General features: G+C 44.0%; 1 protein-coding gene across 1 annotated transcript in view; it reads right to left on the bottom strand.

Annotated features, from left to right (window-relative positions):
• The window catches only part of TARBP1 (TAR (HIV-1) RNA binding protein 1), a 93,517-nt gene that overhangs the window by 16,270 nt on the left and 50,965 nt on the right, over window positions 1-26,282 (bottom strand). Inside the window, exons 18-25 of the mRNA XM_049645980.1 lie at window positions 25,932-26,193; window positions 25,623-25,811; window positions 24,130-24,320; window positions 23,639-23,710; window positions 21,844-21,964; window positions 14,811-14,921; window positions 10,805-10,954; window positions 3,655-3,741 (exon numbers count right to left, since the gene is read on the bottom strand). Of these exons, the coding sequence (XP_049501937.1) occupies window positions 3,655-3,741; window positions 10,805-10,954; window positions 14,811-14,921; window positions 21,844-21,964; window positions 23,639-23,710; window positions 24,130-24,320; window positions 25,623-25,811; window positions 25,932-26,193 (1,183 nt within the window). The remainder of the gene's footprint in view (window positions 1-3,654; window positions 3,742-10,804; window positions 10,955-14,810; window positions 14,922-21,843; window positions 21,965-23,638; window positions 23,711-24,129; window positions 24,321-25,622; window positions 25,812-25,931; window positions 26,194-26,282) is intronic.

The raw sequence follows: 26,282 nt of genomic DNA, 5'->3' as shown, positions 1-26,282 counted from the left end.
TAGGAGGTGGAGCCAAGATCCAATCACAGGGCCCATTCACTCAAGCACTGGGCTCACCTCCTCCACCTGCCTGACAAGGGCCCTTCCGTGCTGGGCCCTGCCCCCCCTGCAGCCCCACCTCCACCTCCACCCCAGCCAGTGTCTTCCGGATCCCGCCTGCACCAGGCTCCCCTGCACTAGCCTGTTCCCCTCCCTGCCGTGCAGACCTCTGCGCTCAGCTACGAGACTTGGGAGGTCTCGCCCGCACCCCGCAGTCTCGTGCACGCCGCGCTGGTCTGCACAGATCTGCGTCTTGCCTCCCCAAACCTCCACGGTCTAGTGTTGTGCTTCGTTACAAGAAGCACTAAAACATATTCTGAATGAATGAATGAATGAATGAATGAGAAAAACGGAAGCTTTGATCCCAAACTCTGACAGGTATCAGGAAGGACTAAGGACAACCATGACAGGAGAGAAAGTACCTTCTGTGTTATTTAATCCTCACAAACATCCCGCCAAGTAGATAGTACTGTGTCCACTTTACCTAATAGGAAACCCGAAGGGATCGAGTCCAAACGCCTGCCTTCCCTTCCCAGTTTCTTACGGCTCCTCTATAACCTTAATCCTCACTCCAGGCTTTGTTCAGATTCCCTTAGTCTTCACTGATGTGCCTGTCCTGATCCCGATTGCACCCCGGACACCACGGTACATCTAGTGGTCGTGTCCCCTTACCCTCCTCCCTCCTCTGGGCTGTGACAGCTTCTCAAAGTTTGGTTTTTGACGATCTTGTCAGTTCTGAGGAGCAGTGGGCAGGGATTTTGTGGCATGTTGCTCGGCTGGGCTTTGGGGAATGTTCTTAAAACCTCATGATGAGGCCAGGGTCATGGTGTTTTGGGAGGAAAACCACAGAGGCCATTTTCATCCCATCCTATCAAGGGCACAGACTGTCGTACGACGGACCGCTGTCGTGGGTGCCCCCGCTGCAAGGTCACTTTCCCTTCCACGCTCTAGTCTTCGGAAGGGCATCACCAGGGCAGCCCGCGCTTAAGGACTGGGCGGGTTATGCGCCCCCTCCTTGCGGTCAGTGTCCATGTAAGTTATCTGGACTCTACACATCTGTCTTTCCCATTTGTTTATTTAGTCAGTCATTTATTTCTATCAGTATGAACTCATAGGTATTAAGTTTATGTTTTGGTTGTAATCCAGTATGACTCTACTGTGTTGCTGATCTCAGTGTTAGCAACTGGGAGCGCCTGTGCCCCTCTGCAGACCCACCCCGTGTCAGTGTGTGTGGCAAGCACTTCTTTTCTGGTACTACAAGATGCTCCAGATTTGCCTTGTGTATTGTCTGCCCCAGTTCTAGAATCAGCGATTTCTCCAAGAAGCCCTGGTTCCTTGTGTGAGACAATGATACTAGAAACCAAGATCTGGGAGTGAGGTACAGATTACTCGTGAGTGCGAAACAAAAATACAGTAGAATTCTCAACAGGGAAAGGAATGCTTTTATGAACACTGCTCAAGATCCACTGGCATTGCCTGTGACCATTTGCCTTGGCCAAGACTGAGCTACACACCGTTCACACTGGAACACCAGCAACGCCACCTCGTATTAGCCGACGAGGTTTGGACACACCGCACAAGAAGGCAGGACGACACAACGATGTGTGTACTGGAGAAAGGGGTTTTTTATTTTTCCCCCCTCTGCTTTTAATTTCCATAGAACATTTAGGGTTCTGACCTCTGTCCTGTTTGATGGTAGTTCCGAATCTTCTCGGACTACTTAGCACAGACCCATAAGGTTAAGTGCACATATTTCCATACCTTGTGGAAAATGGGAAGTTTTGAGACTGTTTCCGAGAGGTCTTTAAACAAAAACACATCTGTCAATTAAAAATGGACTTTACAACAGACACTGTGAGGGGTGTGGAAACAGACTAACAAAAGTAAACTAGTCTGGTCTTTACTTAGATGTCTCAATTTAGATTTTTTTTTTTTTTTTTTAAATAGAGAGAGAGCACAAGCAGCGGGGAGGGGCAGAGGGAGAGAAAGAATCCAAGCAGGCTCCACACCCAGCACAGAGCCCGACATGGAGCTTGATCCCTGGGATGACCCTGGGATCATGACCCTGGGATCGTGACCCGGGCCAAAAATCACATGTTGAACGGTCAACCAACTGAGCAACCCAGGCGCCCTGAAATGATTATTCTAGTCCGCTAATCAGCATTCCTTCTTTTGGATGCTTAAACGTAAAAAATAAACCTAAAATATGTAATATACACCAGGTGCAAACAGGGCTGGGTGGAAAAATAGCCTGTTATTTATAACAGACCTAGCAGGAGATCTTCTAAGATGAATTCATTTTCAGAACTTGCCTGAACGATTCTTGAGCTATTCCAGCCACCCTGCCACAGGACAGTCCCTTGTCTGTCTTACCTCTCGTGGTAGATTGCAAGCACATCTCTTTCCTGCACATATTTAAAATAGAAAGATAACATGTGATGTTATTCGATGCTCGAGCTTGCCTGATCTCTCCAGAAGGTGTTAACACGAGTTTTTACGTAACTGTAACTCACACACTGCCATCTGGCTGACAGACATTGTAAGACACGAGCAATTTTAAGATCATCATGATCTGAGGAGTTAAAATGTGGTGGGGGAAAAGGATGTCAGTCTTAGAACTGATGAAACAGGTTAACAACTGAATTTGATTGCTACCACTGTGTAAGCAGTGTAAAGACAAGAACACAAGAACACTCTGAGAAATTCTAGGAAGCCCTTTTCCCCCCGTACTTTTCTTCCACTTTTAACACCAAACAATACTCCTTCTTCGACATACTCAGTTTTCTCCTCGAGTTCACATCTCAGTGTGCTCTTTCCTGTGGGTTCAATAATGCAGAATCTTGCTCTAAATCTTACTGGCAGGTTTTCCTGAATTCTTACCGGCGTTGCCAAATTGATTAACCAGAATTAGCGACGATCTCTACTGGTCTGTGGGGTACAGCGCTATGGAGACGGCTCAAAGCCTGAGAAAGACGAAAGACTGGCCTCACGCTCCCAATGATGATGACCACAGCTCAACAGCCTTCATGCAAGCTCCTCTGCATGAGCACATGCTCGATAACTATGTCAGTCAAGGAACAGTTAAAGATGCAATAAGAGAATTCCTACCTAAATAATAGTATGTAAATACCGGCATAAAATTGATGACCTATCACTAGAAATTGCCCATTACTTGTCTGCAGATTTAATACAGGCTCAGGCATCCCTCGGTGTGTATGTGTGCAGGTGGGTAACACCTGCCTGCGTATCTGTGTCATACATGTGCACACTAACGGAGTAGTACAAGGGGAGAGAAGTAGCAAAAATCACAAGAAATACTTACGTTAAAAAAAAAATAGTACGGGGTGCCTGGGTGGCTCAGTCAGTTTAGCGTCCGGTTTGGGCTCAGGTCATGATCTCACGGTTCGTGAGTTCGAGCCCTGCACTGGGCTCACTGCTCTCAGCACAGAGCCACCTTTGGATCCTCTGTCCCCCTCTCTCTACCCCTCCCCTGCTCGCTTGCTCTCTCTCAAAAATAAATAAACATTAAAAATATTTTTAAAAATTAGTCCAAATCTATACAATTCTATTTTGATAGACTGCTCAAACTCCTCTTACAGGCACATTTAAACTCACCTTTTCTGGAACATTTTGCGTAATGATGTCCAAATGTGACAAAACTGATAAAAATGTACAAATGCTTGTTTTAAGATTTTCTTCACCCTGGAAAAAAGTCAGATAAATAAAATAGTCATTCAAGGCTCACCGTGGCGTTGTGGGGCCCAGAACAGAGGCGGGATGTGAGGTGGCCGGGCCTGGGTAGGGATCTAGGATGAAAGGAAATAGCTTCCTAGAGCCGAATGCCAACACAACACTCAGCAGACACCACAAGGTTACAAAGGAATTTAACTGTGAAGTAAGCGGTATGGCCAAGGACACACTCACCTCAGAAGAGACGTGGGCAGCACGGGGAGGGCAGGAAGGAAAAAGAACTCGTGAGAAGTAAACATGATGCACTAAGTCTGAGGTGATGGGGAGGCAGAGGTGGTGAGGCAGAGAGATGGGGGGAGGGGGGTGGATGGTAGCAACAGGCTCAAAAGTAAGACAGGACCTTGCAGATGACTTTAGAGCCAGGACAAAAAGCTACATAAGAGTGTTCAACTGGGGTTCAGAAACCTTCCCAATAACAGGGATTTGGAAGAACACAACATTCCAGTAATAATAAGCTGATGAACCCCAGACAGACTGGAAAGGAAAGAGACTACAGACCCTACAGTCCAGAAATTGCTCCAAAGGCAAACAAGATGATTAACCTCTTTATGCACCTGGCAGTTACTGGTCTTCCGTGTGCCAGGGATAATGCCAGAAATCAGGGGAAGCAAAATTAGATAAGGTTCCTGCCTTCAGGGACCTTCGTCTATTGGGGAAGAAGGACAAAATCACCCAATAAAGTAAAATCCCCATTATAACAAGCACTATTTATGTGCTACAAAGACCTCTAATCAGGGGATCTCCAAACCACTCTTCCTTTAAGAAATGACACCAAGGACATGTAGGTGGAGATCTAAAGGAAGAGAAACAGTTCTGTAGATGAAGACGAGAGAGGGCAGTTCCGGTAGAGGGCACAGCTCATGCAAATAGCCTGAGAGCCAAAGGACATGTGACAGAAAAGGTCAGAGTGACACTCGGTCCCATCTGTAGCTGCCAGTGACCCCGGCTCCCCTGTGCCCATGCCCTAACGCAGGCCCCGCCCACCGTCTGAGGCTCGGTCGCACCATCTGCTTTGGCCTGTGCATCATCAGCGAGCAGGATGCAAGCAGAAGCTGGGGAAGCACATGCACGCCACGACACGTCCTCCTGGGTTGCTCGTTCCGGGAGCCCCGAGCCACCACAGAAAGAGGTCCAGCCACCCTCGCCGGTCAGAAGAAGCCCGTTAGAAGTTCTAGCCCCAGCGGGCACCACATGGAGCAGAAGTGCCCAGCCAGGCCCATGTGACCCAGAATCGTGAAAAATAAAACACTGTTGCCTACACTCATGTGTTCTGGACTGTTCTAGCAACAGAAAACGGGAGACTGTCAGTAGAAGTGTAAGAGCACCTGAGACCCGCAGGCCATTCTGAAGACTCTTGGTCTTTATTCCAAGAGCAATGTTTGAAGCAAGTGGGTAACCTGACCAAATTTTCATTCTGAAAAGCCTGCTCTGGCTTCAGCATGGAGAATGGATTCAAACGGAGGCAAGAATGGACGCAGGTGGCCCAGTGAAAGAAGCACTGCACTGGGTCACGGCGGCCTGGACCGAGACAGAATGCTAGAGACAGAAGGGAGGCAAAGGAGAAACCCTTGGGACGGAAGGGCCACAGGAGCTGGTCACGGATCAAGGTTTCTGTTCTGTGCAACTCTATGGAGGGTAGTGCTGTTCACATAGTTGGAAGATCAAGTGTGGGGAAAATTTGAGGCACATGGTGTCAGACATCCAAGTTCCAGATGATCTACAAACATTCAAGGAGAATGTCTGGAGCAGGGTGGGCTGACTTCTTCTGTAAAGGACCAAACAGTGGTCCTAAAAACGTGGTTTTGTGGGCCGCACAGACTCTGTTACAACCGCTGAACTCTGTCATTTGGCACAAATGTGGCCACAGACAGTATGTAAATAAATGGGCAAGGCTGTGTTCCAGTAAAACCATGAGGCCGAACTTGGCTGTAGTTTGCCAACCCCTGATTTAGCACTTATGGGAAGGTGTCTGGAATCAATACAAATTAGCCATTACATCAGATAAGTGAAACTGTACCTTAGATACACCTGAAACTAGAAAACAAGGAAAAATGAAGGGGGGTTAAAAAAAAAAAAAAAAGGCCCAGCCTTGAGAAGCACAGACATTTAATGGTTGCATGGGAAGGGAAAGGCTGGAAAGGACACAGGAAAGAGGAAACAGAGGGACGAGAGGAACCTGGAGAGCGTGTCAATGAACCGAAACCAAGGAAGTCATCGAGAGCGTGGATGGGGCCAAAAGAAGAAAGAGCAGGGTGACGACAGACTCTGGACAGTGTCCTCTGCAAAGCGACAGCGCTGGACTGCAGGGTCAGCGGGAGGAAGTGGGAAACCCAGCTGTGGAATACGGATGCCCCCTGCAGGAGGTCTGACTACAACACAGGAGTGAGACAGGGGGACCACAGGGGAGGGGCGGGTGGTGCAGTGCAGACATCCATAAACAATGGAGGAGACGTGAGAACATGGAAAGCAATGGAAACCATTTGGTTAAGAAGGAGAGACTGAGTACAGAAGACAGACTGAAAACAGAAGGTTCCTGAGAAGGCAGGGGAAGAGGAGCCAGAGAAAAAGCAGAAGAATGATCTTCAACAAAGATTCAGGTCCGTTATGATACAAGGAGGGAAGAAGTCTCAGATGGATACGGACACAGGCAAATGTGTACCGCTGTGGAGAAGGTAAAGGTATCCCTGTGTGAAGACTTCTGTTTTCTCTAAAAAATAAAAGTTGAGGTCCTTGGCTTCCAATAAAGGAAGAAAAGGGTGTAGTGGATATTTGCCTTCTATCTATCTGAATTTGGGTATCTATCCTGAATCCCCTTCCGAGTTTAGGAAATTCTCCCACCTTATAGGTCTTGTGGGAAGCGAAAAATGCCTCATACATTCCTCTTCCCAGCCTCTTGGCAGCTAAAGAGAAGGTACCTAAGACTTGGATCCAGAAGCATCCATCCTGAACTCTGAATCGAGAACTCTTAACCTATAGGGGCAAAGCCCACGGAGGCAATAGGCGTACAACAGGTTAGACAGCACGTCATCTCCGGTGGGGTAAACCAACGTCCACCAATGGACCAGCTCCATGGCATGGCTACGGTGCAGCTGTGGGCTGCTCAACCTCCTTTATTCTTATTTTCCAGCTTTCTGGGCATTCTGTCCCTTCCTGATTCAATCAACAGTTGCTTTATTTGCTTACAAGGAATACCCCTGACTGATATCCAGAGAAAGACACCTGAAGACAAGATACAAGGTCTGAAAGCTCTTTATGAAGAGAGAGACTGAACTAAGTGGAAAAACGTCACAGAACTGCTGGCATTGCTGGGGCTACAGGAGAGACAGGATGTGTCAGAAGGACACCAGAGCCAACCTGCCTTTCCTGAGACTTCCTGAGGCAGAGCCTCCCCACCAGAGAGCAGACAAAGTAGACGTTAATAAAGCAGCAGACAGGGGAAGCAATTGAAGGGAAAATGATGGAGTGTTTTTCTTAGTTCCACGTACACAAAAAGGGGAAGGAGGAGCCAGACGGGGAATCTCACAACAGCGAAAAAGAACGCAGCTTCAGAAATTAAATGGAGTTTGAATTAAAGCTATGTCATTTCTTACTGGTGTGACAAGTCAATCTCTCTGAACTTCAGTGTCTTCCTAAGTAAATTGTAAGAAAAAGAAACAAAACAAAAAAAAAAAAAGAAAAGAAAAGAAAAGCCCGACAGATCTTTCAGGCTGAAGGAGCAGGATGAAGGAGCCCCTGGCTTTAGGGACACATGGGTTTCAAGCGAGGAGACTGGGAGAAAAGAACGAGAGAAAGGAGATCGATATCAGGGAAAGGTGCTATCATCAGGCCAGGTTTACACGTGGATCGGAAGTGACCCTGTGAGAAAGCCCGGCCGGTGGCTGGAGGGGCAGGAAGCCACACACATGGGTTTAGAGAGCAGGGTGCAGAAAGAGAAGCACCAGGGGCTGAATAAGGATTCTTCTTGTTCTCATACTGAGAGATTTCAGTTTATTCCAAACAATGTGGACGGGGCGTTCTTGTATAGATCTCTTCTCTTCTTTATTAACAAATGTTTGTATTTGAGTACAGCTGACACATCACATTACATTAGTTTCAGGGATTAAAGTTCCTAGTGACTCCACGTGTTTATACATTATGCTTTGCTCACCACGAGTGTAGGATTCTTAAGATAAAACCAAGCGTGAGGGTTGAGGGAAGGAAAGGGAACACATCAAAGAAACAGGGAAGCCGTCCATCAACCTGACAGGGAAGGGGCCACATGGTTCACTGCAGCGGACGTCAGCTGTAGAGAAAGCAGGTGCCAGCACGAAACGTAAGGAAGACGGAGACAGAGAAAAAGGCGGTCTGGAGCTGCGTATGAAATCCTCAGTATAGGATTTCTGAAAACGTCGTTGACCACAGTCATTTACGTAAAGGAAGAGAGGAGGGCAAAGTTCACACATCCGAAAGTGTAATTCAGGCATGCCTGGGAAACACCACAGGCTTCAGGCTTGGTTCTGGACCATCCCAACAAAGCAAGTATCACAATAACAGGAGTCAAGCAACTTTTTTGGTTCCCAGTGCATATAAAGGTGACATTTACTAGACTCCATCTACACCAGACTATAGTAGACTATGAAGTGTTTGGTAGCCATTATGCCTAAAATGCAATGTGCATACTTTAATTAAAAAATACTTCACTGCTGGGGCGCCTGGGTGGCTCAGTTGGTTAAGCGTCTGACTTCAACTCAGGTCACGATCTCGCAGTCCATGAGTTTGAGCCCCGCGTCGAGCTCTGGGCTGACGGCTCAGAGCCTCGAGCCTGCTTCCGATTCTGTGTCTCCCTCTCTCTCTGCCCCTCCCCCGTTCATGCTCTGTCTCTCTCTGTCTCAAAAATAAATAAACGTTAAAAAAAAATTAAAAAAAAAATACTTCACTGCTGAAAAATGCTAACCATCACCTGGGCTTTCGGCGAAAGCCAAAAATCACCATAGATCACCATAATAAATGTGATAATGAAAAAGTCTAAAATATGGTGAGGATTACCAAAATGCAAACACAGAGCCCCACTGTGACTAAGTGCTGTTGGAAAAATGGCACCAGGAGACGTGCTGGATGCAGGGTTACCACAAACCTTGCGTTTGTCTGGATCGCGGTGTCTGTGCAACGTAACAAAGCAAATCACAACAAAATGAGGGGTGGCTGCAGTAAGGGAAAGATGGCACTAAGACAATGGCTGGACAGAAGAAAAGTCAACAGAAGAAGAATGAAGAATGAAGTCCCCCTAGAATACAAATAAGGATGGGGACAGATGTGACAAAGACAACAATTTCTTCCCCTGAAACAGAAAGGAAGAGTCATAGGGTAGATCTATTTTTAATTTTTTGAGGAATCTCCACACTGTAAAAATTAAAAATAGATCTACCCTATGACCCAGCAGTAGCACTGCTAAGAACTTACCCAAGGGATCCAGGAGTGCTGATGCATAGGGGCACTTGTACCCCAATGTTTATAGCAGCATTTTCAACAGTGGCCAAATTATGGAAAGAGCCTAAATGTCTGTCAACTGATGAATGGATAGAGAAGTTGTGGTTTATATACACAATGGAGAACTACGTGGCAATGAGAAGGAATGAAATATGGCCTTTTGTAGCAACATGGATGGAACTGGAGAGTGTATGCTAAGTGAAATAAGTCATACAGAGAAAAACAGATACCATATGTTTTCACTCTAAGCGGATCCTGAGAAACTTAACAGAAGACCATGGGGGAGGGGAAGGAAAAAAAAAAAAGGTTAGAGAGAGAGGGAGCCAAAACATAAGAGACTCTTAAGAACTGAGAACAAACTGAGGGTTGATGGGGGGTGGAAGGGAGGGGAGGGTGGGTGATGGGCACTGAGGAGGGCACCTGTTGGGATGAGCACTGGGTGTTGTATGGAAACCAATTTGACAATAAATTTCATATTAAATAAATAAATAAATAAAATAGAACAATTATAACTGGACTGTAATAAAAGTTATATGAATGTGGTCTCTCCCCCCGCCTCCCAAAAAAAAAGAAACAGAAAGGAAGAGACAGAAAGATACGTTGAGGAAGAAAGTCATCTCCATTTTCACACAAAGCAGAAAGCAAGGTCATTTGTATTAAGAAAAGGAAGTTGCTTTGGGGAACCAACGAAAACCATTCAGGGCAAGTATTTAGAACTGATGTTTAGAAAGAGTTCATTATTTGCCAGGAGACTGCAATTGTAAACCCTATCACTTATCCGTGCCTTATAAATGATTTGCAAGATACAAGAAATGTCAGGCCGAGAGGAATGGGGTGGGGGTGGGGGATGAGGGTAGAGGTGAAGTAAGAATGGAAATCAGGGGATATTTGTTCTCAGCTGGTGAGGGGGCTCCCTCCCAGTCTCTCCACTTGGCTTGTGTGGAACTTCCCTACTAAAAAACTCTTTTAAAATGTAAAGACTGCATTTAATTCCTCTATGTTCTTATTTTTTTTTATGTTTGTTTATTTTTGAGAGAGAGAAAGAGAGAGACAGAGCATGAGTGGGGGAGGGGCAGAGACAGAGAGGGAGACACAGAGTCCAAAACAGGCTCCAGGCTCCAAGCTGTCAGCACAGAGCCCAACATGAGCCTCGAACTCAGGAGCTGTGAGATCGTGACCTGAGCCGAAGTCAGACGCTCAACTGACTGAGCCACCCAGGCGCCCCTCACTGTTCTTATTTCTAAAAACAAACACAGACATTGCTTGGTGAATAAGGATAGAGAAGGCACCCATTTCTCTTGACTTCCCAGTAACATAAGCCTTTTCCATCTTTACTTTGTGGGAACAGAAGACTGATAACTCAGGAGGAATGCCAGGGATCTCTGTCTCTTCATTTAATTCAGATTTTGCAAAACAGAACACAGGAAGTCAATACATCAGGCACAGGACAACTGACAGGCAAAAACACAACTATTAAAATGAAACAAATCTCCCAGCATAGCCAAAATATTTGAATTTCAAAAATTATGAAAAAATCTCTTTTACTTACATAAGAAAAACAATCCCAGAACTTCGGAAGAAACTGAGGAAATTTATGAAGAATCAATATGATAATCCATTCTATAAAATATTTTATGGATGCTTGATTATTGATGAAACCAGCACGGAAAATCTTGTCAATAATTCTATTCAAGAAATTCTGAGAAAAATAAAGTTCATAAATTAAATGGTTATGTTATGGTGATTAACTGTTTTATTTTACTGAGATATAATTGATACATAACACTCAAGTTTAAAGTGTACATCATGTCGATTTGATACACTCATGAGCTGCAATATGATTGCCACCACGGCATGACCAAGGTGGGAACAATTAAGATACAGTCTTGTAGCAACTTCCAAAATGACTATTGGGGCACCTGGGTGGCTCAGTCAGTTAAGCGTCTGACTTTGGCTCAGGTCATGATCTCATAGCTCGTGAGTTCAAGCCCTGCATCAGGCTCTGTGCTGACAGCTCAGAGCCGGGGGCCTGCTTCAGATTCTGCGTCTCCCCCTGTCTCTGCCCCTCCCCAGCTCAAGCTCTCTCTCTCTCTCTCTCTCTCCTTCAAAAATAAATAAACATTAAAAAAAATTTACAAAGAAAAAGGCTATTAATTCGAACTTAAATAGTCACCATTAAAAAAAAATAACTTCAAGGGTTTTTTTTGTTTTGTTTTTGTTTTTTAAATTAAGCTCTACACCCAATGTGGGGGCTTGAACTCACAACCCTGAGATCAAGAGTTGCATGCCTGGGGAGCCTGGGTGGCTCAGTCAGTTAAGCGTCTGACTTCGGTTCGTGAGTTCAAGCCCCACGTCAGGCTTTGTGCTGACAGCTCAGAGCCTGCAGCCTGCTTTGGATTCTGTGTCCCTCTCTCTCTGCCCCTCCACAGCTTGTGCTTTCTTTCTCTCTCTCAAAAATGAATAACTAAACACTTAAAAGGAGTCGCATGTTGGGGCACCTGGATGGCTCAGTCGGTTGAACATCCGACTCTTGATCTCGGCTCAGGTCAGGATCTCACAGGAACAGGAGTCTGAGCCTGTTTAAAATACTGTACATATTACAGCTCAACACTAAAATGCATTTAAAAAGAAACACTAGAAATGTTTGACTAGGGTAACTGAGAATATTTTGTCTTGGCACAGAAGGGCCCCGAGGATGAGGGGAGTGTTGGGGAGAGGTGGGGGGCACGACAGAGCAGGTGGGCTTGTTAGGAAGAACTCCAGCATGTCTGTGAGGGAGCAGCCACTGCTGAGAATTTTAAGTTCTTGTACCTTGTGGTTGCACTTAACTTTCACACCCATCGTGCAAGGCAGGCCACATGTATTCCCCTGTTGCCCAGCTGGGCACTGGAGTTCAGGGAGGTGGGTGTGAGTTTGAGCCCCACGTTGGGCTCTGTGGTGATGTCACAGAGCCTGCTTGGGATTCTGTCTCTTCTTCTCTCTGACCCTCCCCTGCCTCTGCATGCATGTTCTCTCTCAAAATGAATAAATAAACTTAAAAAAATAAATAAAAAATAAAAATAAAAAGGGCTGCATGCTTTACCGACTGGAACCCTGAAACAGCTTAAAATTTTAAGTAATTATCAGATCTACAACTCTCTAAACAGCAAACCTAAAAACTGTTTACTGAATCATAATGATAAGGTACTTTCCTGGGTACTTTATAATTTGCTTGGACATAAAGTCTATGAGGAAGGTTATTGCTCTGTATTTTCATAGGGAAAAGAAAAGATTCAGAAAAGTTAAATATTTTTTCAAAACCTGGCAGGTGGCAGAATTCAGATTCAAACCAGCATCCATCAAGATGTCAGGGCTTAAAACTTGGAACAGGAAGGACTGATGCCAGAGTCCGCAGGAGGCAAACGAGACCCAGGAGAAGCAGGTCCGGGGCTCCTTTCTCCCTTTGGACTGCACATCACCTGCCCTTACAGCCTCCCCAGTTCTTCTGGCCAAGACCTTGAGCTCCCACATCATCCTCGCTCGCCCCAGCCTTCTTTTCAAAATTGTACTTCCATTTGGGTAAGGGACCATACCTAAGTAGCAGGTAAAAATATGTACACATACATACTTCGGTAACATATAAACACATTTATGATGTATACTTCTTTATTTTAAAGAAGAATCTATCTTCAAAACATTTCTAATTGGCAGAAGAGGAGCAGACAAGCTCATTTGTAGGCCCTGAGACAGCTCTGTAAAATCCGGCTTGGAGCCGGGTAGAGCCTGCTGTGAAATTCCACCCCCATCATTCAGCCGCCGCGTTATCGTGCAGGCAGGTCACCCGCCTCCCTGAACTCCAGGGCCCTGCTAGGCAACAGGGGCACACGCGTGGCCTGCCTTGCACGATGGGTGTGAAAGTTAAGTGCAACCACAAGGTACAAGAATTTAAAATTCTCAGCCGTGGCTGCTCCCTCACAGACATGCTGGAGTTCTTCCTGACAAGCCCACCTGCTCTGTCGTGCCCCCCACCTCTCCCCAACACTCCCCTCATCCTCGGGGCCCTTCTGTGCCAAGACAAAAAAAACATTCTCAGTTAACCTAGTCAAACATTTCTAGTGTTTCTTTTTAAATGCATTTTAGTGTTTAACTATAATATGTACGGTATTTTAAAAATCAAATAACATGAAGAGGCCTATGATGAAAATCAGCAGCCCCCACACATCTGCTAAGATTCCTCCCCAGAAAGGACACTTTTAGCCATTTCCTCTTACATTTATCCAAACAATTTACTTGGACATACTTCTGTACTTATAGTTACTTAAGTGTTTATCTCTCACAGATAGAAGGCTTCATAAGTTGTATTAAAAAGGAGTTTGCTATGTTTTTAAAACTCTCTGAAACATTTAAAAGACTTTAGGAGGGAAGACGGGGTGTCTGGTGGCTCAGTGGGTTAAGCATCCAACTTCGGCTCAGGTCATGATCTCGCGGTCCGTGGGTTTGAGCCCCATTATCGGGCTCTGTGTTGACAGCTCAGAGCCTGGAACCTGCTTCAGATTCTGTGTCTCCCTCTCTCTCTGCCCCTCCCCTGCTTGCATTCTGTCTCTCTCTCACTCACTCAAAAATAAATAAACATAAAAAAAAAAAAAAGACCTTAGGAGGGAAGAACAGTAAACTCTGAGATCAGAGGAAAACTTTTTGCATTCAAAAATGCTTTTTAAAATTGTGTGAGATATACCTAACTTTCCAATAATGATCTATTTTCTTAACAGGAATCCTAAGCAAAGATGATCAGAGAAATCAGATTCCATTCACTCTTCCTCAGGGAAGAGAAAAGTAACTGGACAAAGACTGTTGTAATAGATGAAGATCTTGGCCTTGCCTTAGCTGGTTTATATGATCACAGAATTCATGAAATTAAGGGGGGAAAATCAGCCATGGGAAATGACTATCTCATCCAAAACAACAGCACTCCAAAGTAACTTAGCTGTGGGAAACGAGAAGTGAGCGGACCTATATTTTCTAATCAAATGGCACACCAGACATTAAACAGTTACGATGTTATTTACATTAGGTAAGAAAAAAAGAAGAAAAAACATTAAGTAGTGCCATGTAAACTAGTTTCCAATTTATTTCTACGATGCCTAATTGCCTTAGGATTCTTTCCACTAAACAAAAACAGAAACAAAAACAAAATAACAAAACAAATGAATAACTTCATTTTTTTTTTTTTTTAATGTTTTTATTTATTTTTGAGACAGAGAGAGACAGAGCATGAGCAGGGAAGGGGCAGAGAGAGAGGGAGACACAGAATCGGAAACAGGCTCCAGGCTCCGAGCCATCAGCCCAGAGCCTGACGCGGGGCTCGAACTCACGGACCGCGAGATCGTGACCTGGCTGAAGTCGGACGCTTAACCGACTGCGCCACCCAGGCGCCCCAATAACTTCAATTTTAAGAACTGAAGAATAAATTTTAAGATTACTTTCTCAGTATTAAAACAGCACATGACAGTTTTTACTATTTTTTGTTCCGTATCAAAATATCATGCTTAAAGGTACCGATGGAATATAAATTATACCTGATCAAACCTGGGGAAAATCACCAGTAGCGCCTGCCATATTCGGTTCTTCACTCTGTGCTGTTGAGAATTCACATAGTATCGGGTTCTGGACTTGGACACCAACTCATCCTGGGGTGGGGAGAGGACAAGGATCACATTACCCACGGAATTTGTGATCAGTGAGAACAAAACCAATGACAACTTCAAATTTAAAAGGTGTCAACAGTGCAGAGGCGCTCATGACCCCTCCCCAAAGGCAGAAAGGAAGGTAAGTAAAGACGCTTTCTTATGAACACTTGATTTCCCTTCAACACCATGAATTTAGTTGCTTTTGTTAATTTATCTGCTTTTCAAGTTAGAAAAGAGATCATAAAACTGCAGTTGGCACAAAAAGTATTTGGAAATATCTGTCTGTGCCTTTGTGGCCACTTTAATGTGGAGATACGGGGTCACGGGGGTGAGGAGAGATGGAGACAGTTGACACATTTTACGATGCACCAATATACGCGCTTCTCAGCTGCTGCCTCGGTGTCCTGTGGAAGTTTGCGGTAATGGTATCTGCAATTTGATGTGAACACCATTAAGGGAGGGCAGTGCGGTCCACGCCTTCAGGAGACACCAGAGAGTGGCAGCAGGGGGACTCTTCCATTTCTTGCTTGTGATGGTCCGTGCTGTCTAAATTCAGCCAACTGCCAGGCTGACTTTTGTTCTATAACTACTAGTGCTTAGCTGCTGAGTTATGATTGCAATAAAGAGCGTGCTAACATTTTCATGGGGCGCCTGGGTGGCTCAGTCGGTTAAGCGTCCGACTTCAGCTCAGGTCATAATCTCACAGTTTGTGGGTTCGAGCCCTGTGTAGGGCTCTGTGTTGACGGCTCAGAGCCCCCTCTCTCTCTGCCCCTTTCCTGCTCACACTCTGTCTCTCTCAAGAATAAACATTAAAAAAATTTTTTAAAAAGTGTGATAACATTTTCAAATGTCCTAGGAATGAAAAAGTAGGTCATCTGCTATCTCCAAACCCAGTCATCGAATGTAGACAATCCTCATCTACTTGATAAATTCTGTGATCTTTCTTCACTGATCCCATCCTATGCATGTCAATATGTATACAATTTCATGACAATAGCTAAGTTAACGTAGAGTTTAATGCCTCCTGACGATGGTTAAGATCTCACAGCCTCCTCTCTTGCCATGATTTCTTTGGGGACATTTTCTTCTGAAAGAGGTGATTCAGGTTTCACGTCCTACTCAGCCTGGATGCAGCTAAGAATGGAACCATCACTAGGGCGATCACACAGCATGCTGGAGCATCAATGGCCCAGTACACTTGCCACCGGGGCCTCACTGGAGTCACTGTCCTCACTTGGAAGTGCTAACATTCCCTCTTCGGCTCAAAATTTCCTGTCCTTTCACTTGTTCCACTCAATGAACTCTTTTATTCGGAAACATTTTTCTTTTCTCTGCCAGTCCGTCAATCTCTCTAGTTTCTTGCACCTCCTGACCCACCCTGGGCCCAAGAACAATCTCTACGCTATCTTCAAGAGCACATTCAATTTCTTTCACTATACCCTCAAACCCATTTGCAAATTCCCTACTTTTGAAACAACCCAGTGGTCTTATGTAATCTGATCCTACTTTCAAGTTGCCAGGCACTGCTGAAGAAAAGAAAAATCATCTGCTCCAACCGACTTCATCGAAAGCATGTATTCTGGGCCCTGACCGCCACTAGACCAGTGGTCTCCAAGTCTACAGAGTTTCAGGATCACCTTGAGGGCTCCTTCGAACAGACTGCTGGCCCACCCCCAGAGCTTCTGATTCAGCAGAAGGCGGATGGAGCCCTGGAATCTGCATTTCTAACATGTTCCCTGGTGATTAAAGCTGCCAGTCCAGAGAACACACTTTCAGAATGATTCCACTCATAAATGGAATCGAAAAAAACCAAACCAAACCAAACAAACAAACAGCAGAATGAGAACTCCAAATACAGAGAACTGATGGCTCCCAGAGGGAACGGGGGTGGGGGACTTGGTGAAACGGGTGAAGGGGAGAGGGAAATACAGGCTTCCAGTTATGGCATGAGTAAGTTGTGGGAATAAGAAGCAGACCATAAGAATAGCCAATGACATGGTAAGAGTGATGGAGCAGGACAGGTCACAGCTACACTTGTGGTGAACACAGCATAACGTAGAAACCTATCCAATCACTAAGTTGTACACCTGACGCTAATCTAACATCGTGCCAACTACACCCAATTAAGAAAGAATTACTGTGTTCGACCATCATTTTGCTTTTCTCAAGTCTCGTCCCATTCCTATTTCCACAAAAACAAGTTAAAATCTTTCCTACTTTCCCAAAGCCTTTAACCCAGTCCAGTTTTTTTACTCTGACCATGTGATCTTTCCCACTTCAACAATCCTCCTTCAACCTTCCTCACTCAACTTTCTGTCTCCAGCCTTCATCTTCTCATATGTGAGGAAGAAAGGTCTTTGGGTTTCCTTCCGAGATTCATCAAATCAGTTTTTTAAAAGTACAATTCTTGCGTTTTGTGCGGGTCCGCTACCCCTTCACTCTACTGCAAACCGGCCCTACCCAGTGGGCTTCCAAAATCTCAGAAATGCCTCCCAGCTTCTCTCCTCGGCGCCCGACCTGCTCTCAGCTACGGTGGATGCCACTGGTAACAGCCCCTAGACACAGCTTGTGGTGGAAAAGAAGAGGCTCTGAGTTTGAACTCGTGCTCTGAGATTAAAGGTTATAATCATGGACAAATTCATAGAGGTTTCTATGCCAAATTTTCTACAGATGAGGTTTTTCTTTTTTCTTTTTTTAATGTTTATTTTTGAGAGAGAGAGAGACAAAGCATGAGGGGGAGGGGTACCGAGAGAGGGGGACAGAGGACCTGAAGCGGGCTCTGAGCTGACAGCAGTGAGCAAGATGCAGGGCTTAAACTCACAAACCATGAGATCCTGACCTGAGCTGAAGTCAACGTTTAACCAACTGACCCACCCAGACGCCCCCTGTAGACAAGAGTTTTAAATGAGATCAGTCAAGAACACTAGCAACACCAGGCCAACACCATCTAATTCTGCTTCTATTCTCCTTTCTCAGACCTCTTTTTCATGATCTTTCTCTGGTTCTTTTTCCTATCAACATACTTCAAATGTCAGTGTTTTCTAAATTCCCATTTTTAGCCTCCTCCTAGACGTTCTTGTCTTCAAAGTTTCAGCTATCACCAGGTAGGATGGCTTCCATCTCTTTCCTAAATATCATACTCCTGTCTGTTACTGGGTAATTTCACATGGAGGCCCCAACGCAACTCAAATGTCATATACCCAACACTAAGTTACATTCTCAGATTTTCTCGTTCACCTGACCGAAATTGGGATAAGGGACTGAAACACATCAATATGTTTAAGTTAAAAAAAAATAATAATAAAAAACAAAACAAAACAAAAAACATCACTGATCACCATTAGAAGAAACTAGAATACACTAGGAAGCTAATTTAATTCATTATTTTGAAAACTGGTAAGTAACAGGAAAAAAGCAAGCGTTTATCCTGCCTTTCCTATAGGAAACATACCTCAGGGTATCTAAATACTTCATATTTGGGTACACAGGAACTTCAGCCAATAAATGAAAAAGGAATAAAATAATTAGAGTATCACCATTTTGGGGCGTCTGGGTGGCTCAGCAGGTTAAGCGTCAGACTTCGTTCGGCTCAGGTCATGATCTCACGGTCCGTGAGTTCGAGCCCCGCGTCGGGCTCTGTGCTGACAGCTCAGAGCCTGGAGCCTGCTTCAGATTCTGTGTCTCCCTCTCTCTGACCCTCCCCCATTCATGAGCTGTCTCCCCTGTCTCAAAAATAAATAAACGTTAAAAAAAAAAAAAATTTAGAGTATCACCATTTTGAAAGAATTAATGGAATGAGACAATTCATCAATGACTAACATCCCAAAAGAAGAGACAGCCAAATACTCTAAGCTTCCTGATGGATGTACACTCTACTCCACCTCTACCCTCAAAAGGAAAATCAAACCTAAATCTGATCAAGGCTCTAGATCTCAATACCATCTTGTATGAAGCGATCAGAAAAACATCGTAAATGGCACCACAGAAATTCAAACAGCAAAATCCAGTTTGTGGAAGTCTCTACAATGAAAACAATCCGCTTTCTGCCAAAAATACATTCAAGTTTAAAAAGAATGAGGAGGGGTATCTGTAGATGAAAGGACATTAGAGACATCTCAACCAACCGAAGGAACGGACCTTATTTGGGGTCATGTTTCAACCAAACTGACAAAATGTAAAGCAATCAGGTAGATTTAAACACTGACTGGATTATTTGATAATACTAAGGAATTATGAATTCAGGTGTGAAAATGGTATTGTGGGTGTGGCTAAAAAAAGAATTCTCATCTTTTTGAGATACATACTGAAATATTTAGAAATGAAACTCACGTCTGGGATTGGCTTCAAAATGATGTGTGCTGGGGGGAATGTCAGACCCGACAAGACTGTCCATCGCTGATAACTGGGCCAGGAACTGATCACTTTGGAAGCTACTTTGACAAAATCTTTGCAAGTTCCCAGTAAAAGGTAAGCAGAGAGCTATGCACACAGGCCTCAGTAAAGCCTAAAGAACTAGAAGAAGAGCGAGCGGGCTGCAAAGGCCAGGCGCTCAGTAGCCGCTTGCCCACGGGGTGGCCAGGCCGCCGTGAGCCTGGAGCCAGGCAGCGGGGGCCCGACGCACTCACGGCGCCTCTTTCCAAAGCAGCTCTTCCGTGGCGCCAGGCGGCCCTTGAAGATCTGCCCAGGCGGCCACCACGTCCTCTTGCTCCGGTTCACTCTATCCGTCCATGCACTCGAAACTATGTGCGTGTCCACACACGTGCGTGTCACCTACGATGACACGTTAGACACACGGTTGTCTAAGCAGTGACACGGTGGTGTGGAATTCCACCCTCTGTGGCTCCGGCACTTTAACCACGACCGTGTATTAATTCTAACCGAGATCTTTGCTACAACTTCAACCTTCACCTCGGTTTTCAAACGCCAACCGTGTTTCTGCGTCTTCCCTCTAGAAACGACCCTGCCTCCTGGCTCAGAACACAAGCGCGTCAGGCGTTCCCTCCTTTCACACAGACTCAGCGCCGCCCCCCTGCTCCGTTCCCCAGCTCGGAGGACGCGGTGTCCCTCCGGACTACAGCTACCCAGCCCACCCCGGTCTGAGTACGATCCTTTTCCACTGTCTCTAGGATTATTCTTTCATTTTTTATTTTCAAATTACCTTTTTCATGTATTATTTGCTCTGCTCAGTTTTCTTCACCTTCGAAAAACAACTCCTGGGCCTGAGCAAGTGTCTAACATAACTTTTTTGTCTTTACTTTTCCAGCTCTTAAATAAAGCTAATCCTTCTGTTGGACGTTAGGGCCAACAGACTAGACTATTCAAGGATTTTTTTAAAAATATAGTTCGTGTGCCATAAAAATCACCATTTTAAAGTGTCCAATTCAGTGGGTTTGTGTGTATTCACAAAGCTGTGCAACCATCACCACTGTTTATTCCAGAACATTCTCATCACTCTGAAGAGAAGTCCTGTGCCCATTAGCATTTGCTTCCCGATCTCTCACCCTGACCCTGCAGCCACTCATCTATTCTGTCCCTACAGTTTTCCCCATCCTGGACACTTCATATAAATGGAATCGCACAGTATGTGGCCCTTTATGATGGGCTTCTTTTCACCTAGGACAACGACTTCAAGGTCCACCAACGTGAACCTTCTAAGAGCCAGCCTGGTGGATGCGAAGTGGCTACTCGAGGACTTCACCTGTGTGACCACCCTGGCCTCTCCACTACTATCATCCGCCCGCCCCCCACCCCGATCATTTCCTTCAACATACAAACAACCCCTGACCCACGCCCTCCTCCAGACACCATCCCGTTACCCCCTCTCATCAGAGCGAACTCAAGAGTGCCTCTGCTCATCTCCACTGGCTCCACAACCATTTTCTTCTCAGCCCTTCCATCGAGGCTTCTTATTCTCACCATCCCAGTCAAAGGTCTTTGGAGAGGCGGCCAACGACGGCCTTCTTGCCGAATCCCATGGACGACGGGCATCCTCGTGTCCCTCCACGCCTCCAGCCAGCACTTCCCTCGTGTGGCCTGGGGACCCCAGCCTCTCCCGGAGTCCTCCAGCCTCACTGACAATACACCCAGAGTTCCGTCCAATGTCACCTATCAGAGAGGCCCTCTCTGACCCTCCAAATAGCTGTCCCTTGTCCTTATTCTGCTTTTCTTTGAAACACTCTTATATCTCATATCACGTATCAGTGTTCACTATGATACATCTGTGTGTTCTATCTGACGGAGTATCCTGCAACTCTAAAGTCTACTCATCCTTCAGGAAACCAGTAAAACACTATTTCCTCAGAGACATGCCCACCGACTCCAACAGTGCAAAGAAGGGAATTTTTACATTAAAAAAACCCCACTTCCTAGATTGTACCTGACGCTGATCTGCTATGTGCGGAACATAAATGCATGGTGAACACTGTTATTTCAGTACGAGTGGCTTAAGTGGGTGCTATGGCCATCAGTTATAACCCAGCTTGGCCCAGAGGTGACAAAGCAGACCGGGACTCCATCTATCTCAGCCTCAAATTCAGAAGAGAGCATTAGATTTAACTTTACTCCTTTTATCTTCTTCCTAGATTTATAAATGATTTGGCAAACAACAAAAAAAAAATCAGTTCTTCAAATCACGCCACTTCCTAAATTTTTTACCTTTTTATTCCATTTCTTATATAAAGCAATGTATGGATATATGACTCTAAACATAACCGCTTTTGACTGGTACTAGGAAATACACTGAGCAAAGTGTAGACAGTACAGGGAAAATATTCTTCTTCTCTAAAACCAAACAATTGGACAATCGCTAATGTTTAACTAAAAACGTGTTTTTTTCTTGATAAAAAATATTCAGAATACTACCGTGTTGACATAGTTAGCTATCAAGAACAAAGATTTAAAGTATAAAATAAGGCATATTTACTTTATCTAATAGCTTGATTGCAAGATCTTCCACAAACAACTTATGAGACATATTTGAGCCATCTAATAAACACAGGAATTTGACAGCACAAATTCTCACATAATGGTCTTCTCTCTTAGTACTAAAAAAATGTAAAATGACAAACTATGTTAATACATTTTCAAAACAGAAAAATAGGTCACGTATTCGTTTCAAAATATCAAAACCTTCCAAAGATTTCTAAAATTAAGGAGCTCCATACTTGATGACAATGCTTTTTTGTAGTTTAGGATAATGCAAGATGACAAATGGATATATCAAAAAGACAGCCTGTACTGAAGGTCCGAATGAGCACAAATTCACCCAGACTTCTGGTAAAACAGTGCACACACCACCCATCCTGGGTCACTCAGATCTCTGTGGACAGAACAGATCACAGCTCATGAAATGGTTCCTTAAAGACGACCACAGACACCTGTTTGCTGGGGGCCATGAACGCACATCAAACACCCGATCACTTGTCTTTACTGTGCACACAGTGTATGCACGTTCTCCGAGTGCTGGGCAGACTCGGGAGCAGTGCACGCTCTGAGCAACCTGTATGTGCAGTATCCACATGTGGGAAGATCAGTTAAGTGACATTGTTAATACATGTTTCCAAAGCTCATTAGAGCTGCTATAGTCGGCAAATGTCACTTTAACAACAAAACATTCGTCTAGTAGAGACCAAAGTATTTTGAAACCATCAAATAAAAAATTTCACTTTTATTGCTACTTTCAACCAGCCAAGAAAACAAAAAATCAGTTAAACAATTAACAATGAAAAATGTATTAAGTATAAGAGTGGCAAGTGACTTAAAAAACAGCTGTAACTTTTGGAATAATTAACACTGTGATACCTATATGCAATTATCATTTGTGCATTTTTTATGAACATCTAAACACACATTTTTGAAAAATATATGAAAAAAAAAATTTTTTAAAGGCTACTTGACAAGCTCTAAAAAAATTAATTCAGAGGTTAGATAAGAACAGCCTTACCCTAGAAATCAAAACTTTAGGGCCTATTCCAGAAGTAATTTTATTTTCATGTGTAGTATGTTGACTTGTTAAATGGTAAGTTGTGACCAAAACTAAGAGAATACTATGTGTATGTTGATGACCACCCCTCCACCTAAAAAAGAAAAGAGATTGGGGTTTTGTGATCCCCGTAGTCACTTTCTTATTTATACTGGATTTTGCAGTAAAATGTGTTTTTCTCCAAGAAAATTCTCATTTATTCCCGTCAAGAATGTGATATTGGGGCACGTGGGTGGTTCAGTCAGTTAAGCATCCGACTTCGGCTCAGGTCATGATCTCATGGTTCGTGGGTTCAAGCCCCGCGTCGGGCTCTGTGCTGGCAACTCAGAGCCTGGAGCCTGCTTCAGATTCTGTGTCTCCTTCTGTTTGTCCCACCCCCACTCATGCTCTGTCTCTCTCAAAAATAAACATTAAAAAAAAAAATTAAAAAAAAAGAATGTGATAACATTGTAAAAAGATGTCTTCCAATGTCATTTGCTATAATTTCTTCTCACTTTTTCTTCATCTTCAAAACATTTTTTGAGCTTATCAAATTTTAGTAAAAAGTTTTACATCTAGAGAAAATATATTAGCTAGGGAATGTAATTTCTAACATGCTTTTGAAGGCTCTTTCACTATCTTATAGATATCACTGGAAAACACTTATTAAATGTAACAAACACAAGATGTCTCTCATCTGATGTTAAATTTTGAATATTCCATTTATATCAAGATATGGAAAATCCACCATACTTACTTTTCTATAACAGTGTTGGCTGCACAATCATGGCCAAGATTTTCTATGTAGGTCTGCACATCCTGAATAAGTCTTCCCATAAAAAATATTTGACAAAGAACAGGTTTTAGACAGGAAAATATTAAAACCCCAAATTTAAAGTTAACTAATACTTTATATCTGTCTAATTGAAAGCCTCAAAGTAGGGGCACCTGGGTGGCTCCGTCAGTTGAGCGTCTGACTCTTGATTTTAGCTCAGGTCATGACCTCACGGTTGATGAGTTCGAGCCCCACATCAGGCTCCATGTTGACAGTGTGGAGCCTGCTTGAGATATTCTCTCTCTCTCTCTCTCTCTCTCTCTCTCTCTCTGCCCCTCCCCCTCTCTCACTCTCTGAAAATAAACTTAAAAAATAAATAAAATAAAAATTTGAAATCCTCAAGATAAAGACATAATCCTACTCAAGTAGGTACTTAATAGAAATGAAGACAGGTTGAAAATGGTGTCTTTTACCTTTGATCACGCCTAAACACAGTTCCAAATATACAGGCCTCAAGGACAAGTTCGCTGTAATTTTTAGCAGTTGATAAAGACACTTGGGACACATTTGAAGCAGAAACTATCCAAGATTTGCAGCAATAACTTATCAGTGTATTAAAGACTCCAGTTTTTATAGCAGACATTTCAATTATCTTGTACATAATCTGGAATGAAACACAATGGTCATTTTATTCTTTGACCCATTTAGGTTAAAAAAAAAAGTGTTGCTAAAACAACTTGTTTGATGGCTTCCAATGACAGTTTCAACCTAACCACAGAGGATAAAAAGTTAAAAATTCTTCATCGTTAAAAGTTTTGCAAGATGATTGATAATCACAGAATGCTTATTTTTCATTCCTCGGTAATAAAACTAAATGCAATTTCACTGATAGTGATATTCTCCCCAGACTCTCCAAAAGAAAAAACTGCCCAAAGTAATAGAATGGAAGGGAGAAAAATCTCTCACCCTTTATATTTTCAGTTTCCTTTGCATTTTGTCACCACCTCCCTCCCTTCTCTGAGGCAGCAAAGACCCTGGTCTCTAGGTGTGTGCTGTGGGACAGGCAAGGACAGAGAGGCAGTGCAGGGACAGCAGCGTCACAAAAGCACTTCATTTTCCATTTCCCCCCTGGATAACAAGGTCTACACGAGTTCCTAGACATGACGTCCTTCCACCACGACACGTCCCCTACCGTGTATCAGTGGTTGGAAACGCCAATGCCTTCAGGAACCAGGAAGACCTTTTGATTACGGTTATATTTAGAGACTTGTTCCTTTATACAAGAAAAGCAACAGCATAAATGTGGTGACAGAGGGCACCTGCCGTCTGCCATTGGTCTCCAGGATGGTCAAGGACTGGTTGTGGAGAAATGCAAGAGGCGTGCCCTATCTGGACGGGCAGCTCCTAGGAGTGGCCAGGTCATCCAATTCTCCAGCATTCCAAGAGAAGGGAAACAGACTTTCATGCAAATTGCCTAATTCTTAAAAGTTGGCAACTAATTAAAAAAACTTTTTAAGCATTATATGAATCAAAGTAAGTTTCTGTGGCACGTGTGGTTCACAGGCTACCCTTTTGCACATCTCTTCCATTTAACAGGTTCTGTTCTTACTCATGACACTGAAGAAGGTTCAAAATACATACTGACTGAATGAATACATAACAGCAAATCTAATACGTAATTACAAACAGAACTCTCTTCTTCCTCACGTGCTACAGGTCACACAAATTAAAAAAACAAAAAGTTACCTCCTTTTAACCTAAAGTAGTCAAATTCATAGAAACAAAGTAGAATGGTGGTTGCCGGGGGAGGGAGAGAAGGGGAGCTGTTTAATGAGTACAGAGTTCCAGTTCAAGTTCAAAAAGTTCTGGAGACCTGTTCCAACATGACCATACTTTACTGAACTCGAAAAATGTAAGAAGGTACATTTTACATTATGCATTTTTACCCCAATGTAAAAAAAGTTACCTCTTTTATTTTGAAGTATGCCTGGCCCTTGATTTTTGCAGCAGTGGTAAGAACTTTGGTATCAAAAACAAATTGAACAAAAGCTTTTAAATTAGACCAGAATATCAGCTGAGTGTTGCTTAAAGCAGATATAATTTTCCAAGCCATGTCAAAGGACTCCACACAGAGTGATTCAGAGGAGGTCAAAAGCTGGTAGGAAAAAAAAAAAAAGAAAGAAAGAAAAAAAAGAAATACGTAATTATCTCTTAATTTCAGAAACTGATCTCTGTTCTGTAGTTATTCTTCACTTCAGGTCTCACTTTCTCTCACCTTGGGAACCAAAATTTTCATGCAGTGGAACACGGGCAGGACCTGATCCGAAGGCAGGACCGTGAGGGCTTCGAGAGCGGCCTGCAGGGTCCTTACTGGCATTTGGACGGCAGGTAGGATGGGTTCCAGAACTTCACCCTCTGAGGTTGGTATCAGGGTGTGATATTTCTTCAGCAAGAAAGAGAGGCAGACCCACTGATCATGGATATATTGTGCAACTATTTTCCCCCATCCTTGGGAAGACGAGGATTCTTCGCAAAGACTGAAACAAAAGATCAAGTCACTGCCCCAGGCCTCCGCCAGTCTGTGTCGGCTTCTCCTGCATGTAGTGCACTATCCTCACGGGGGGGG

This window comes from Panthera uncia, chromosome D2, assembly GCF_023721935.1.
Source record: "Panthera uncia isolate 11264 chromosome D2, Puncia_PCG_1.0, whole genome shotgun sequence".
Taxonomy (NCBI): domain Eukaryota; kingdom Metazoa; phylum Chordata; class Mammalia; order Carnivora; family Felidae; genus Panthera; species Panthera uncia.
Note: the sequence above shows the minus strand (reverse complement) of the source record. Positions and strands in the feature narration are given on the sequence as shown.